Raw genomic sequence first — 13,260 nt, 5'->3', positions numbered from 1 at the left:
TAATAATAATAATAATAATAATAATAATAATAATAATAATAATAATATGTGTTAAGCACTTACTATGTGCAAAGCACTGTTCTATGCACTGGGGGGAATACACCATGATCGGGCTGTCCCATGTGGGGCTCACAGTCTTACTCCCCATTTTACAGATGAAGGAACTGAGGCACAAAGAAGTTAAGTGACTTGCCCAAAGTCACACAGGTGACAATCGGGGGAGCTGGGATTTGAACCTATGACCTCTGACTCCAAAGCGCATGCTCTTTCCACTGAGCCACACTGCTTCTCCAGGCTGCTTCTGATTAATCAATCGATCAGTCATATCTACTGAGGACATACTGTGTGCAGAGCCCTGTACTAAGCACTTTTTATGGCTTTTGTTAAGGCATTTATTATGTGCCAGGCACTGTACTAAGCGCTGGGGTAGATACAGACTACTTAAATTGGACAGTCCCTGTCCCACATGAGGCTCACAGTCTAAATCCCCAATTTACAGATGAGGGAACTGAGGCATAAAGAAATTGAGTGACATGCCCAAAGTCACACAGCAGACAAGTGGTGGAGCCAGAATTAGAACCCAAGTCCTTAATAATAATAATAATAATAATAATAATAATAATAATAATAATAATAATAATGGTATTTGTTAAGCACTTACTATGTGCCAGGCACTATACTAAACACTGGGATGGATACCAGCAAATCAGGTTGGACACAGTCCCTGTCCCACATGGGGCTCACAGTCTTAATCTCCATTTTACAGATGAGGTCCCTGATGTCCAGAGTAGTGAAGTGACTTGCCTCAGGCCACATAGCGGATGAGTGGCAGAGACAGGATTAGAACCCATGACCTTCTGACTCCCAATCCTGGACTCTAGCCTCTAGGCCACCTGGGAGTCAGAGGAGTCAGGGTATATTTCAAACCCGTTGCAGGCAGGGAATGTCCCTGTTTGTTGTTGTTTTGTAGTCTCCGAAGTGCTTAGTACAGTACTCTTAGCACGGTCAGTGCTCAGTAAATACAACCGACTGAATGAATGAATGAAGTGCTAAGCGCTTAGTACAGTGCTCTGCACATAGTAAGCGCTCAATAAATACGATTGTTGATGATGATGATGAATGAATGAATGAATCAATAATCCTGGCTCTGCCACATGTCTGCTGGGTGACCTTGGGCAAGTCACATAAGTTTTCTGTGCCTCAGTTAGCTCATCTGGACAGTGGGGATCAAGACCGTGAGCCCTATGAGAAGCAGCGTGGCTCAGTGGAAAGAGCCCATGTGGGAGTCAGAGGTCATGGGTTCTAATCCCGGCTCCGCCACATATCTGCTGTGTGAGAGAATGTATCCAACCTAATCACCTTGTATCTACCTCACTTAATTACCTTGTATCTCCCTCAGCATTTAAAACAGTGCTTGGCACCTAGTCAGCTCTTAATAATAATGGCATTTATTAAGCACTTACTATGTGCAAAGCACTGTTCTAAGCGCTGGGGAGGTTACAAGGTGACCAGGTTGTCCTACGTGGGGCTCACAATCCTAATCCCCATTTTACAGATGAGGTAACTGAGGCCCAGAGAAGTGAAGTGACTTGCCCAAAGTCACACAGCTGACAAGTGGCGGAGCCGGGATTTGAACCCACAACCTCTGACTCCAAAGCCCAGGCACTTTTCCACTGAGCCACGCTGCTTCTCTACACATAGTGACCACAATTATCATCATCACCATCATCATCATCATCATTAATGTTCTTATCGGGAGACTACAATGTAACAGAGTTGGTAGACTGTAAGTCACAAGAGGCTTAGTCTAGAGGAAGAGACAGACATTAATCTAAATACATAGATTAATAATAATAATAATAATAATAATAATAATAATAATGGCATTTATTAAGCACTTACTATGTGCAAAGCACTGTTCTAAGCACTGGGGAGGTTACAAGGTGACCACGTTGTCCCACGTGGGGCTCACAGTCCTAATCCCCATTTTATAGATGAGGTAACTGAGGCCCAGAGAAGTGAAGTGACTTGCCCAAAGTCACACAGCTGACAAGTGGCGGAGCCGGAATTTGAACCCATGACCTCTGACTCCAAAGCCCAGGCACTTTTCCACTGAGCCACGCTGCTTCTCTACACATAGTAACCACAATTATCATCATCATCATCATCATTAATGTTCTTATCGGGAGACTACAATGTAACAGAGTTGGTAGACTGTAAGCCACAAGAGGCTTAGTCCAGAGGAAGAGACAGACATTAATCTAAATACATAGATTAATAATAATAATAATAATAATAATAATAATAATAATGATAATAATGGCATTTATTAAGCACTTACTATGTGCAAAGCACTGTTCTAAGCACTGGGGAGGTTACAAGGTGATCAGGTTGTCCCACGGGGGGGCTCACAGTCTTAATCCCCATTTTCCAGATGAGGTAGCTGAGGCACAGAGAAGTTAAGTGACTTGTCTAAAGTCACACAGCTGACAATTGGCAGAGCGGAATTTGAATCCATGACCTCTGACTCCAAAGCCCGGGCTCTTTTCCACTGAGCCACGCTGCTTCTGTGATTACAGATATGGACATCCATGGCTGCCTCTAAGGCTGGGAAAATCTCTGGAAAATCTGCTCAGGCAATATTCGCTGTCCCGGTTATTTGCTACAAGATACCTTGCGCTGAGGAATTCTGAATTCCGCGTTAAAAGGAAGAATAACTCGGAGAGACGGTCTGGCAATTGGGACCATATTCTAGACAATTGATCATTAGGGAATCTCCACCAGTCTCCTAGCACACAATTGGCATTTGAGCTTCTGGGTTTCTCCTCTTTTGTTTTTCATTCATAAAACCTCCTGGATTCTGTTCGCCTGCAAATCCTCACCGAGGACCTTTTCTTGGGGGATTGAGGAGGGCGGGACGAACCCCTACGTGGTGAATATTATCAGTCGAGCACAGCCAGCTTTCAAAGCCCACGACAAAGAGGCACAATGTATTATGTCATCAGCCATCCGTCACTCTCGGTGTCAGCTTTTCAATAATTTCCATCGACATTCTGGACGGGCAGGGCAAGTTAAGGGGGCTGGCGTTTCTTATGTGTTTTTTTTGTTTTGGTTTTTTATGCTTCCCGTAAGGAAGGCCAGGATTGTTTACAGCCTTTTGTTCCAGCTGGATTTCTGCTCTGTCTTTCCTTTCATTCCCCCTTTTTAAAATTTTTTTTGGAGGGGGCAGGGGGGGAATTGAATTGAAATCCATGTGGGGCTTTGCGGGCTGCAGGGATCAGAGCTATTTTATTCCTGAGGTGGTAGCAATGCAGCAAACGTTTTGATTTGTTTGAGCTGGAAGTTTTGTCCTTTCAAGGCCCTGCTGAGAGCTCACCTCCTCCAGGAGGCCTTCCCAGACTGAGCCCCTTCTTTCCTCTCCCCCTCGTCCCCCTCTCCATCCCCCTGTCTTACCTCCTTCCCTTCCCCACAGCACCTGTATATATGTATATATGGTTGTACATATTTATTACTCTATTTATTTATTTATTTTACTTGTACATTTCTATCCTATTTATTTTATTTTGTTGGTATGTTTGGTTCTGTTCTCTGTCTCCCCCTTTTAGACTGTGAGCCCACTGTTGGGTAGGGACTGTCTCTATGTGTTGCCAATTTGTACTTCCCAAGCGCTTAGTACAGTGCTCTGCACATAGTAAGCGCTCAATAAATGCGATTGATTGATTGATTGATTGGCCATTTGCTCCGTGGAGTTGGCGAATATTTACAGCCTCCGCATTTAATGAGCACATGCCTTAGTTTCCCAGATGGTCAAGAGAAGACTTTCTCTGTCGCGTAGTGAGGCTGGCTTTGAGTCTACCTCCATTGATCACTACGCTTCCACTTGCAGTTAGTGAGCCGTTAGCATTGTTGCGTTTTGGGTGGAGATTTTTAAGGGTTTTCTCATGCTATGATTTTAATAATAACCGGAGTCATTACAACTCCAGTAACTTACAGTTTAATAATAACTGGAGTTACACAATTACTCTATTTATTTATTTATTTTACTTGTACATATCTATTCTATTTATTTTATTTTGTTAGTATGTTTGGTTTTGTTCTCTGTCTCCCCCTTTTAGACTGTGAGCCCGCTGTTGGGTAGGGACTGTCTCTATATGTTGCCAACTTGTACCTCCCAAGCGCTTAGTACAGTGCTCTGCACACAGTAAGCGCTCAATAAATACGCTTGATGATGATGATGATGGAGTAATCACTGTGGTATTGGTCAAGAGCGCACTATGTGCCAGGCTCTGTGCTAAGCGCTGAGGCGGATATGAGCAAATTGGGTTGGACACAGTTCCTGTCCCACGTGGGGCTCACGTTCTCAATTCCCATTTAACAGATGAGGTCACTGAGGCCCAGAGAAGTGAAGCGAGTTGCCCAAGGTCACACAGCCGACAAGTGGCGGAGCCGGGATTAGAACCCATGACCTTCTGGATTCCCCACTCTGGGCTCTAGCCACTACTCCACGCTGTGCTTCCCATAATGGTAATAATAATAATGATGGCATTTATTAAGCACTTACTATGTGCAAAGCACTGTTCTAAGCACTGGGGAGGTTACCAGGTGATCAGGTTGTCCCACAGGGGACTCACAGTCTTAATCCCTATTTTCCAGATGAGGTAACTGAGGCACAGAGAAGTTAGGTGACTTGCCCAAAGTTACACAGCTGACAATTGGCCGAGCCGGGATTTGAACCCATGACCTCTGACTCCAAAGCCAGGCTCTTTCCACTGAGCCATGCCGCTTATCTGTGAGCAGGGGCCTGGGAATCAGAAGGACATGGGTTCTAATCTCACCACCGCCCCTTGTCTGATGGGTGACTTTGGGCAAGATGCTTCACTTCTCTGTGCAAACTTGTACTTCCCAAGCACTTAGTACAGTGCTCTGCACACAGTAAGCGCTCAATAAATATGATTGATTGATTGATCGGTTACCTCATCCGTGAAATGCACTAAGGTCCTGGGAGTGTACAATACAATAAACAGACCTATTCCTTGCCCAAATGTTCTCATAACTGTGCATAATAATAATAATAATAATAATAATAATAATAATGGTATTTATTAAGTGCTTACTATGCGCAAAGCACTGTTCTAAGTGCTGGGGGGATACAAGGTGATCTGGTTGTCCCACATGGGGCTCACAGTCTTAATCCCCATTTTCCAGATGAGGTAACTGAGGCCCATCTACCCCATCTATCCCATTGGGTTAGACATGTGCATCTACCCCAACGCTCAGCACAGAGTATGCGCTTCACGAATGCCAGCTAGATATTCATCCAACGGCACTCGGCTCGAAAATGAAATGCTTGAGAGAAGCAGCGTGGCTCAGTGGAAAGAGCACGGGCTTTGGAGTCCGAGGTCATGGGTTCGAATCCCGGCTCCGCCCCATGTCTGCTGTGTGACCTTGGGCAAGTCACTTAACTTCTCTGAGCCTCAGTTCCCTCATCTGGAAAATGATAACATATTTATTACTCTATTTATTTATTTATTTATTTTACTTGTACATTTCTATCCTATTTATTTTATTTTGTTGGTATGTTTGGTTTTGTTCTCTGTCTCCCCCTTTTAGACTGTGAGCCCACTGTTGGGTAGGGACTGTCTCTATGTGTTGCCAATTTGTACTTCCCAAGCGCTTAGTACAGTGCTCTGCACATAGTAAGCGCTCAATAAATACGATTGATTGATTGATTGAAAATGGGGATTGACTGTGCGCCCCACGTGGGACAACCTGATGACCTTGTATCCCCCCCCCCAGCGCTTAGAACAGTGCTTTGCACATAGTAAGCGCTTAACAAATGCCATAAAGAAAAAAACGACCCCGGGAAAGTGTAGAGAGAGGAGTCACGGGCGGAAGATTCTTCCTCAGAATCCGTCTCTCCGTATCGGCCAGCCGGCTTTGGTAAATAATCCTACTCCCCTCCTTCCCTGCTCCTAACCCCAACCTCCCCACCAAATCGCCTCTGTTCCCTTATCAAGAGGAAAGCCGCAAACTCAAATATACCAGCTTCCTGAGAACATCCTGGAACCACAGAATGCGAGCAGGAAGTGTTAGTTGCCCAAAAAAGTCAACTTGGCGGGGTGGAGACATACGGAGAGGATCCTCACCAATGGTGGATGAGTGGAAAAAAGTGAATAAAGATGGTTGCCCTCCCACTCCTTAATCAGAGAAGCAGCGTGGCTCAGTGGAAAGAGCCCGGGCTTTGGAGTCAGAGGTCTTGGGTTCAAATCCCGGCTCCGCCAGTTGTCAGCTGTGTGACTTTGGGCATGTCACTTCACTTCTCTGGGCCTCAGTTACCTCATCTGTAAAATGGGGATTAATAATAATAATAATGTTGGTATTTGTTAAGCGCTTACTATGTGCAAAGCCCTGTTCTAAGCGCTGGGGTAGATACAGTTGATCAGGTTGTCCCATGTGAGGCTCACAGTCTTAATCCCCATTTTACAGATGGGGTAACTGAGGCCCAAAGTCACACAGCTGACAATTGGCAGAGCCGGGACTTGAACCCATGACCTCTGACTCCAAAGCCCGGGCTCTTTCCACTGAGCCACGCTGCTTCTCTAAGATTAAGACTGTGAGCTCCCCGTGGGACAACCTGATCACCTTGTAACCTCCCCAGCATTTAGAACAGGGCTTTGCACATAGTAAACGCTTAATATATGCCATTATTATTGATCAAAAGGCCGTCCAGAGTCCACGGAGCCTGCCTAAAGGCATGAGTTTGAACAACAGCTGAGGTGAATTAAAGAAGAATTTTTTTTTGTGGTATTTGTTAATGCTTTCTTCATACCGGGCCCTGTTCTAAGCAGTAGGGTAGATACAAGGTAATCAGGTTGGACACAGTCCCTGTACCACATGAGGCTCACGGTCCTAATACCCTTTTCGTAGATAAGGCAACTGAGGCACGAGGAAGTGATGTGACTTGCCCAAGGTCACACAGCTGACAAGTGGTGGAGCTGGGACTAGAATAATAATAATAATTATGGTATTTGCAAAGTGCTTACTATGTGCCAAGCATTGATCCATCATCATCATCATCAGTCGTATTTATTGAGCGCTTACTGTGTGCAGAGCACTGTACTAAGCGCTTGGGAAGTACAAGTTGGTAACATATAGAGACAGTCCCTACCCAGCAGTGGGCTCACAGTCTAAAAGGGGGAGACGGAGAACAAAACCAAACATACTAACAAAATAAAATGAATAGATATGTACAAGATATGTACAAGTAAAATAAATAAATAAATAGAGCAATAAATATGTACAAACATATATACATATATACAGGTGCTGTGGGGAAGGGAAAGACTAGGATATCCAAAGACTAGGATAGATACAAGATAATCAGGTTTTCCCACAAGGGGCTCACAATCTTAGTCCCCATTTTACAGATGAGAGAACTGAGGCCCAGAGACGTTAAGTGGCTTGCCCAAGGTCACACAGCAGACAGGTGGCGGAGCCGGGATCTGAACCCACGTCCTCTCCCACTCCGAAACTCGTGCTTTTTTCACTTAGCCATACTGCTTGTCTAGACTGTAAGCTGATTGTGGGCAGGGAACCTGTTCGCTTATTGTTCTATCGTCCTCTCCCAAGCGCATAGCACAGTGCTCTGCACCCAGCAGGCGCTAAGAAAGCAGCGCGGCTCAGAAAGCAGCGTGGCTCAGTGGAAAGAGCCCGGGCTTTGGAGTCAGAGGTCATGGGTTCGAATCCCAGCTCTGCCACATGTCTGCTGTGTGACCTTGGGCAAGTCACTTAACTTCTCTGAGCCTCAGTTACCTCATCTGCAAAATGGGGATTAAGACTGTGAGCCCCACGTGGGAAAACCTGATCACTTTGTATCCCCCAAGCGCTGAGAACAGTGCTTTGCACGTAGTAAGCGCTTAACAAATGCCAACATTATTATTATTATTATTATTATTATGAAGTAAATCCGACCGAATGAACGAATGAACGGAAGTCTGGTGATCCCCAGGGTGGAGGGCGGGTGGAGTTAGGACTGTATCTGCTTTGGAGAAGTTATACAAACAAGGAAAATAAAGAAAGAGTACAGATGCTTTCTGCATGCAACCAACTGCTGTATCCACAGCTGAATTGGACACGCTGAACGAATAACGGCAATTTAGCCCTGCTCGCGAGGAATAGCTTGAGTCACTTTGCATTAGCATCTGGCGGGGTGTTAAATTCCTTCCTACACGGAGAGAGGAGGGGAGGGATTTCAGCTGGAACGCTCTTCCAAGAAGGTGGAAACGCGCGAGGCTAAATTCCTTTGTGCCGGATGCTCGCTTCCTCTTGATAATCCCGGGGCCGACACCAGGCCGAGCGTCGCATCCTACCTGCCCGCGTTCTCCGGGATTATGTCTGAGCTCCCCTTTGCCACGGCAACTCAGTACAGTAGGGATGGACTCCTGTGTACGTTTAAAAATCATTAATTACCCGGGCGGTTGGTTTCCGCCAGCTTATTGATCGAACTCCATCACGACCCGGGGAAACTGGAAACCAATCCAAATTTGCAATCTGCTCATCCTGGGCAATATTTGTTGGACTCAGAAGCTTCCCGGGATGATTTGCTTTCAAGTGACTGCTGAGGAGCTGATCATTTTGACTCTTCTCTCCTGCCACTGCTTTTCTAACTCTCTGACTGGGTGGAGGGGCGGGGGGGGAAGCGGTGTGGCCTAATGGATAGAACACGGGTTTGGGAGTCAGGGGTGACCTTGGCCAAGTCATTTCCCTTCTCCAACACAATTTGCTTGCATCCACCTCAGCATTTGGTACAGCTCCTGGCACATAATAAGTGCTTAATAAATACCACAATTATTAACATAAGCATTATTCTCTATTATTCCCTCTGCCCCTCCGCCAAGCTAGCTCTCTTCCTCCCTTCAAGGCCCTGCTGAGAGCTCACCTCCTCCAGGAGGCCTTCCCAGACTGAGCCCCTTCCCTCCTCTCCCCCTCGTCCCCCTCTCCATCCCCCATCTTACCTCCTTCCCTTCCCCACAGCACCTGTATATATGCATATATGGTTGTACATATTTATTACTCTATTTATTTATTTATTTATTTATTTTACTTGTACATTTCTATCCTATTTATTTTATTTTGTTGGTATGTTTGGTTCTGTTCCCTGTCTCCCCCTTTTAGACTGTGAGCCCACTGTTGGGTAGGGACTGTTTCTATGTGTTGCCAATTTGTACTTCCCAAGCGCTTAGTACAGTGCTCTGCACATAGTAAGCGCTCAATAAATACGATTGATTGATTGATTGATTGATTGATTGATTCTCTATGCCTCCATAATCCCATCTGTAAGATGGGGATTAATACTGTGAGCGCTTGGTGGGACATGTCTGTGTCCAATCTGATAAATTTGTATCTGCCCCAGGGCTTAGTTAAGGGTCAGACCCATAGCAAGTGCTAAAGAAATACCAAAATATTCTAGTGTTCCAGTGTTAGCTCCATGACATATCTGCTGTGTGACCTTGGGTAAGTCACCGCACTTCTCTATGCCTCAGTTCTCTCATCTGTAAATGGGGAGAAGAGTGTGAGCCCCATATAATTAACTTGTATCTACCCCAGTGCTTAGAATAGTGCTTGGCACATAGTAAGCACTTAACAAGTGCCATAATTGTAGTTATAATTAGTATTACGATGATGATGATACCTAGACAAGTTCTTGGGCTTCTAAGTTATGAGAAAAGTGACTGGGTGGTTCTTCAGCGTCAGATAATCTAATTTTGCAGTCACTGAATTTGACAAGCTTTGCAAGAATGATGAAACATCCTCATACCTGACAGCCTTCTTAAAAGACAAAATTATCAGAAGTGAGTCAGAGAACTGGCTAAGTTTATGTTTCTTAAAAAAATTTCAATCTTCCCCAAATTCAGCTCATCTCCCAACACATGGAAGCATTTCCATAAGGCAAAATTTTCACCCGGAACCAGATATTGGAAAAATCACCTAGTTTTACTACACTTTGGCTGGCAAGGAGCAGCGTGTCCTAGTTGAAAGACAAAGAGCCTGGGAACCAGAGGCCTTGGGTTCTAATTCTGGCTCCACCACCCGCTGGCTGTGTGACCCTGGACAAGTCACCTCACTTCTCTGGGCCCCAGTTTCCTCAGATATAAAACGGGGTTTCAATACCTGTATTCCTACCTACTTTGACTGTGAGCCCAGGGACTGCATCTGGCCTGGTCATCCTGTATCTTTCCCAGTGCGTAGAACAGTGCCTAACATCTAGTAAGTGCTTAACAAAAGCCGTATTTTATTTTTTTTAAAGATTGAGCAGTTATCAAAGTTTGGAAGATTATTTAACACCCTCTTCTTTCATTACTCTTTCCCGATAATAATAATAGTGATAATGGTGGCATTTGTTAAGAGCTGTCAAGTGCTGTTCTGAGCCTTGGGCTACATAATAGTAATAATAATGATAACAATAATAATAATTGTATTTAAGTGCTTACTATGTGCCAAGCACTGTTCTAAGCACTGGGGTAGATACATAGTAATCAGGTTGTCCCATGTGGGGCTCACAGTCTTAATTCCCATTTTACAGATAAGGGAACTGAGGCACAGAGAATAATCATAATAATAATAATAAAAATGGCATTTGTTAAGCGCTTACTACGTGCAAAGCACTGTTCTAAGTGCTGGGGGGGGATACAATGTGATCAAGTTGTCCCACGTAGGGCCCACAGTCTTAATCCCCATTTTTACAGATGAGGTAACTGAGGCTCAGAGAAGTTAAGTGACTTGCACAAGGTCACACAACAGGCTTGTGGTGGAGCCGGGATTCGAACCCATGACCTCTGACTTCAAAGCCCGGGCTGTTTCCACTGAGCCATGCTGCTTCTCTTAAGAGAAGTGAAGTGACTTGCCCAAAGTCACACAGCTGATAAGTGGCAGAGCTGGGATTAGAACCCATGACTTCTGACTCGCAAACCCGTGCTCTTTCCACTAAGCCACGCAGCTTGTCTCATAACAATGGTATTTTTTAAGCGCTTACTATGTACCAAGCACTGTTCTAAGAGCTGGGGAGATGCAAGGTAATCAGGTTGTCCCACGTGGGGCTCACAGTCTTCATCCCCATTTTCCAGATGAGGTAACTGAGGCCCAGAGAAGTTAAGTGACTTGCCCAAAGTCACACAGCTGATAAGTGGGGGAGTCGGGATTAGAACCCATGACCTCTGACTTCCAAGCCCGTGCTCTCTCCACTAATCAGGTCCCACATCATCATCATCATCAATCGTATTTATTGAGTGCTTAGTGTGTGCAGAGCACTGTACTAAGCGCTTGGGAAGTACAAAGTGGCAACATATAGAGACAGTCCCTACCCAACAGTGGGGGCTCACAGTCAAGTAGGAGCGAGAACAGGGATTGAACCCTCATCATCATCATCATCAATCGTATTTATTGAGCGCTTACTATGTGCAGAGCACTGTACTAAGCGTTTGGGAGGTACAAATTGGCAACACATAGAGACAGTCCCTACCCAACAGTGGGCTCACAGTCTAAAAGGGGGAGACAGAGAACAAAACCAAACTTACTAACAAAATAAAATAAATAGAATAGATATGTACAAATAAATTAAGTAAATAGAGTAAGAAAATATGTACAAACATATATACATATATACAGGTGCTGTGGGGAAGGGAGGGAGGTAAGATGGGGGGATGGAGAGGTGGACGAGGGGGAGAGGAAGGAAGGGGCTCAGTCTGGGAAGGCCTCCTGAAGGAGGTGAGCTCTCAGCAGGGCCTCATGTTACAGATGAGGGAACTGAGGCACAGAGAAGTTAAATGACTTGCCCTAAATCACCCAGCCGACAAGCGGCGGAACCAGGATTAGAACCCAGGTCCTCTGACTCTCAGGACCGGGCTCCTTCCACCAGGCCACGCGGTTTCTCCCGTATTCCACAGAAAGGGAGACATACAAACAGTTCACACGTCGAAGGAAGGGTGAGTGAGAGGAGGCCGAGGGGTTGGGGGGGAAGAAGAGGAATCGTCACGGGGTGATTAAACGCCCCAAGCGACTTTCAGAGCAAGAGGACTGACCTTTTCCGTCCTGCAGTTATTGAGCCCCAAGGTGTTCACCATGGCCACCTTGCCGTCGAGGACCTGTTGTTCTCTCCGAAGCTGCTCCTTCATTTGCCGAGCCTCCTGGATCGCCTTCGTAACAGCGTCGTGGTCATTTAGGTAACCTGAAAATGTGGCGGGAGAAAGAATGCCTTTGGGTCAAAGTCAAGGATTCGGCCTTTTTCCGTCCAGAAAAATTTTTGCTAGCCTGTTGGGATTTCCCAAGTGCTCCGGACGATGTGTGGCATCCAAATGACGTTCAATAAATAGCAAGGCTACTCCTACTATTTCCTCTGTTATATTTAATTTATATTATATATATATATATATATATGTTGAGAGAGACAGAGACAGAGACAGAGAGACAGAGAGACACACACACAGAGAGAGAGAGAGAGAGAGAGAGAGAGAGAGAGAGAGAGAGAGAGAGAGAGAGAGAGAGAGGGGAGCAGCATGGCCTAGTGGAAAGAACCCAGGCTTTTGAGTCAGAAGTCATGCGTTCTAATACCGGTTCTGCCACTTGTCAGCTGTGTGACTTTGGGCAAGTCACTTCACTTCTCTGGGCCTCAGTTCCCTCATCTGTAAAATGGGGATGAAGACTGTGAGCCCCACGTGGGACAACTTGATCACCTTGTATCTCCCCCAGTGTTTAGAACAGTGCTTGGCACATAGTAAGTGCCTAAGAAATACCAACATTATTATTATTTATATATAAATATTTACATATGTTCATTCATTCATTCAATCGTATTTATTGAGCGCTTACTGTGTGCACAGCACTGTACTAATTCTGATGGCATTGACACCTGTCTACTCATTTTGCTTTGTTGTCTGTCTCCCCCTTCTAGACTGTGAGCCCTCTGTTGTGTAGGGACTGTCTCTATATGTTGCCAATTTGTACTTCCCAAGCGCTTAGTACAGTGCTCTGCACACAGTAAGTGCTCAATAAATACGATTGATGATAATAATAATAATAATAGCATTTATGCCGATTTGTACTCCCCAAGTGCTTAGTACAGTGCTCTGTACACAGTAAGTGCTCAATAAATATGATTGAATGAATGAATTTAAGTGGGATCTTTAATGGTAAAGAGACTGAAGCAGTGAGGAGAGCCACAGGCAGTTGGTAGATGCAGTTGTTGGTTGTAATAATGATAACTAT

The 13,260-nt window shown here is 45.1% G+C and overlaps 1 protein-coding gene across 1 annotated transcript in view; it reads right to left on the bottom strand.

Moving 5' to 3' along the window:
* The window catches only part of SOX5 (SRY-box transcription factor 5), a 583,674-nt gene that overhangs the window by 54,387 nt on the left and 516,027 nt on the right, over nt 1-13,260 (bottom strand). The window contains exon 11 of the mRNA XM_038741985.1: nt 12,078-12,223. Within this exon, the coding sequence (XP_038597913.1) occupies nt 12,078-12,223 (146 nt within the window). The remainder of the gene's footprint in view (nt 1-12,077; nt 12,224-13,260) is intronic.

Source organism: Tachyglossus aculeatus, chromosome 2 (genome assembly GCF_015852505.1).
Source record: "Tachyglossus aculeatus isolate mTacAcu1 chromosome 2, mTacAcu1.pri, whole genome shotgun sequence".
Taxonomy (NCBI): Eukaryota; Metazoa; Chordata; class Mammalia; order Monotremata; family Tachyglossidae; genus Tachyglossus; species Tachyglossus aculeatus.
The sequence above is the reverse complement of the archived record's forward strand: the minus strand, read 5'-3'. Positions and strand labels throughout refer to the sequence as shown.